The following is a 4,873-nucleotide window of genomic DNA, read 5'->3' on the forward strand; positions in this document are numbered from 1 at the left end:
TGGGTTCTAGCTGTCCTTGAAGCCATTTTTGAGAATCTGAAACTGGGGTTTGAGTGTGTAACTGGTATATACCTTGAGTACAGCTATTTTTTTCTCTTTTCAACTTGGGTGGACTACTTGTGTAAGCTATCACTCTTATGGAAATATCATGTATGAGCTGTTGTGAGGAATGCACTAGAATAGTCAGGTGTGAAAGATTGTGGCGCAGGCAGTGGGAGGGGAGGATGTGGCGCGACTTCGGGAACCAATGCGCTTGTCGTGGTGTGTTGACCATTCTTTCTCTCTTCTCTCCTCCCCCTCCTGTGTTCAAACCACCTGTACTGTTTCCATTTTTTCTGCAAGTCTTGTTCAATTTCTATTTGCTGTGATTGTTGACTTGATCTTGACACATTTCAACAGGCTAAACATGGCTCGAAGCCGTAATGCACGCAGGAAGAAACACACCTATACGACAGAACAAGAGCCGACACCTACAGAGAACTCAATGCTATCTCTAGATGATGTGACAACGCAAATTATGGGCGCGTTCGAGCCAGTGACATCTAATAACCGATCTCCTACATTGCTCGAAAATCCTCGTGTGGTGTGTGCGGATATCACAGAACCTGGAATCCCTTGTTTTCTTTATCTTTCTCCTACACCTGGCCAGGCAGACATGGTTATCATCGACTATCTCCTCAGCGTAATGTGGACAATCCGCGAGGCGCCGACTGCTTTGCAACAACCAATACCGGGGCATGAGCGAGAGTTGTACTTCCGCATCGGCGAGGTCCCAGGAGGCAAGGGATTGGGTATGGTGGCCACCAGAGCTATTAAAGCTGGGGAGCTAATCCACGCAGAACGGCCGGTGGTCATCTCGCGTCCCGAACTGTACACAACCTCATCATTATCACCAGTCGGTGACAAAGAATACTATGATATGGCTCTTTCTGGTCTCTCGCCGCAAGCTCTAGAATCTTTTCTGGCCCTGCATAACGCCTTTCCGAATGAAGGACCGATCGATCCGATGTCTGGCATCCTCAATACCAACTCGTTCGACACCAGCCTCAAGATTGGCGACGGGGATGACAATCTCGAGAAACTGGCAGGTTGCTATCCGACTCTGTCTCGCGCAAATCACGACTGTTCTCCCTCCGCCAATTTCCATTTCTCCCAGAAGACGTTCTGTGGGCAGTTCTTCGCCACGCGCGACATCCTCGAAGGCGAAGAGATCACCGTCACATATACCGATTATCTCATGTCTCATAAGGAACGTAACAGGGTACTCAAGAAGACTTATGGTTTTATATGTACATGCCGTACATGTTCGCTGCCGCCTGCTCTTGTAAAAGAGAGCGATATGCGCAGACGGGATATCGACACTATGCTCAAGGATGCCGCGGAAGATACATTAAGATATCCTCAGCCTACAGAGCTTGAACTGCGGCAGCTTGTGCGTTGGGCAGAGCAAGAAGGCCTATGGATGACGCGTGGAATGATCCTCTACCATGGTAGTCTGATTTTGTCAGTGACTGACTGCCTCAACGTTGGCTTTGAATGGCTCAAAGAGACGAGAAAAGTGTTCCGTATGCTGCTAGGAGAAGATTCGCTCAAGCTGGAGCACGTTGATTCTCTTGGCCGCAAGATGGCTCAGAAGCTGGCGAGCAATGGCGTGCTGTGCCACTGGCCGACGACAGCCTTGGAAGGCGGATGACATATGCTTCTTTCGCTTATCCGCTAGCTTGAAGTCGAGGTAGTCATTGTGTCATTATTGGTCCCTACTGCATCGTTATTCGCCGATTTATGCACTATCAACTGTCCATCTGTAAAGTATAAATTACACTGAAAATTATATGAAACAGACTTTAGTGTTGCAATCGGAGCCAAACGATACCAGACATCGATGGTGTATGAAGCATTGAATTTCGCCCATGAACTGTATGTTGCATCCCAATCTGTGTTGATCAGAACTTTATGCAGATTGACTCGCTGTAGAAGCGCAAGCTGGAAATGCTCGAAATTCATTCTTGTGAATGTAGAGACTTGCTCGAAGCCCTCGGTCCAAATCCAGGTCATATCTACCTGTGGTCCATAGTACAGCATGATTCGCTTGAAAGGTTCGCCAGCGGTCGACGGCGTACAGGGCATCAGTCACATTGCATCCTGCTAGTTTATGGAGAGGCTCCGTATCGGAAGGCACCTCGATGTGAGAGAAGTCGGACTGTTCTGAGCCTAGAGTCAATGTGACATGTGCCGTTTCAGGGAACTTGAGATGGGACAGAACGTATGATGAATTAATTGACGACTTCAGATATGAGGAGAGAAGGCTAGCGAGATGATAGAGACGAATGACGTAGATAGGGCGCGGTCGATTATTGAAGGACTAGATCACAGATGCAAGATAGTGATGTACGACAATATCGTCAAAATAGAACAATCCGCGAATTGTACAAGCGTTTCCATAAATCTTGAAATCTTGAAACTTTCCGAGTGAAGAGAAGATACAGAACAGGTAGACCAGTGACATCGTTCAATCGGACCTCGTGAAGTGGGCCTAAACACCGGTGATCGAGATGTATTGCTCCTTTCCTGATTCGGCTAACGAAGTTCACATCAAGAACTGTCGTCGACACGTCTGGGAATGAGACCGAGAACTAGATGGCGTTACTTCACCAGAGGACATAAATAAACAGAGAAAATTAACCGCAGGAGCATTCTCTGCTGGCGGGGGGATCGCGAGATCAAGATATTTGATGCGAGAAGTTGCCGGAGGAAAAATGATCTGAACTTCCACATGTCTTCGCCCGACGTATGCTTAGTACATTCGACGTGTAAGAGCATTGACGCTGGACGCACAAGTTTTGGGTCAGATGAAACATTGGATGAGCACTAGTGTAGATCTCCCCCCCTAGCCTCGGCGACTCTAGGGCGACCAGGCGCCAGTGCCGACAAGCTTGAGCTACTAAAAGCCAACTTGTTCTACAACAAACATGTCGATCAAAGTAGCCGATGCTGTGAGACCTGGACGACTTGGCATTTGTGAGGAGGATCTCCTCCAAGATCTCGTCCACGAGTCGAATGATTGGCATTGGTCGATTTGGAACCATTATATCACTCTGGGATGAATTTAGCGATAACGCGCACAGCAGGAGCAGTATGTATCAATGCATACCGGCTCATATTAGATGACACAGCGAGAGAATATATAATAAATGGAGGCTATGCAGAAACACCAGGCTTCGGATGAAGCAATATAAGCCAGACGCGGAAGAGATCAGGGAGATTGTACCTTCACCACACAGTAATCTGGCGTCAAGAGCTCTTTCTCCGAGTCCGCTAGCCGACTCCAAGTCACTCAATGCATCACGTTTGGGGATAAAAGAGAGAAGACATGTCACGCCGTGAACTCGAAAGCCATAATTGGTGCTCAAATAACATCTCACCATTTGAAAGTCACGGAGAATTCGTAGTATGTTGCTTCGTAGCAATGCTTTACCGTAGATTTCAGCACGTCTGATCAACGCGAATCATTGACCTGCTTTACAATCGTCAGACTGCCGTCATTCGGACAGCGATCCTCCAAATTCGAGGAGAGCGGAAACAAACTCAGAAAGACGAGACTCGTGTTTTATTTCTGCAGGCCCGGCGAAAGCCGGAGGGGCCGCATGCACGGCGCGCACACATGACTACATTAGAGATACTTCAGTAGGTCAAGGAGTAACCAGAATATTGTATGCGCGTACGGTCCAGAGTCCAGACATCCACCTTTCGACGTCGGTATTACGAGACTGAGACTGAGGCTCAGAGCCAACTCGGATCTCCTTTCAAGTGGCTATATTCTCGGTACTTTGCTACAAGCCGCTCTGACGCGAGAGGGCTTGCGTCGAACCTACGGCATTCAATTTTCCCCAGACCAAACTTTCACTCTCTTGCATTCTGGTCAATAACCACTCATCTCGCCAACCCAGCAAGTTCGTCATCACATCAGTCGTTAAGTCACTCGTACTGTCGACATTTTATCACTGCCGAAGTTGAATACTCAGCTAAGTACATAGCCATTCGTATCTAGAGAACGTACGAGGCACACCATTGAGCAAGAGTCCTGATCCGAGCGGGCGGACGTTTGAAACCGCGCTCAGTTTCCCTCTCCCAACGACAGAGGGCTGGACGCGCAGGAGGGGAAAACCAGATGGAGACTCTCTTTTCTCGCGCTTCCGGATGTCTGCCCTCGCACTGGTGGGCCTGCACCGACCCAAGGATGATATCCATCTCCTCCAGCGAGCGGCCCTTTGTCTTTACAATCAGCCTGAGTGGCAGTGGCGCGCGAACGCGCAGGCACCGACAAGGACAAACGCGCGGGGTAAATCACAGCGAACATACGGCCATACTGCCGATATTGATCGTCGTGAACATGAGGAAGATCTTGTACCCAAGGTCCGTCACGAGGTGTGATCTTCAAAAGCACAAAGTCTGCGAGGGGGGGTTCAGTGACGCATGTGGGGCGACGGGGGGCGAAGACTACACGCTGAAAAGCCACTGGGCAGCACTGGTGATGGCGAACCCGTAGTGCCGTGTGCGTGTGAGGAAGATATCCGCAACGCATACCCACGGAAGGGGGCCCCAGCCAAGCGAGAATACTGCGGGACGGGCGATGGTGTGTGGTGTCGGCGAGGGTGGCCACCAACGTGGCCATCGTCAGTGGCATGAGGGGTGAGACAGCAGCAGACTCACCTGCTGCCCGATTTCCCCTCCAACTCCCTCGCTGTGCTCTCCACAGACGAGACACTTGAGTGAGCAGACACCGAGGCTTTAAAGTGGTGCTGAGGAACAAGGCCGGTGAGGTTGGCAAATGTGCATGCAGGCCAGAGTGCGAGGCGCCGGCACATAGTGGCTG

General features: G+C 49.9%; 1 protein-coding gene across 1 annotated transcript; it reads left to right on the forward strand.

Annotated features, from left to right (window-relative positions):
* Window positions 1–406: 406 nt before the first annotated feature.
* FIBRA_08682 (uncharacterized protein) lies at window positions 407–1,693 on the forward strand (the record flags this gene model as incomplete). The annotated part of the gene is made up of 1 exon (XM_012330314.1): window positions 407–1,693. The coding sequence occupies one exon, from the start codon at window positions 407–409 to the stop codon at window positions 1,691–1,693; it is 1,287 nt and encodes a 428-aa protein (XP_012185704.1).
* Window positions 1,694–4,873: the final 3,180 nt, after the last annotated feature.

Source organism: Fibroporia radiculosa (genome assembly GCF_000313525.1).
Source record: "Fibroporia radiculosa TFFH 294 genomic supercontigs, scaffold1744, whole genome shotgun sequence".
Lineage (NCBI taxonomy): Eukaryota > Fungi > Basidiomycota > Agaricomycetes > Polyporales > Fibroporiaceae > Fibroporia > Fibroporia radiculosa.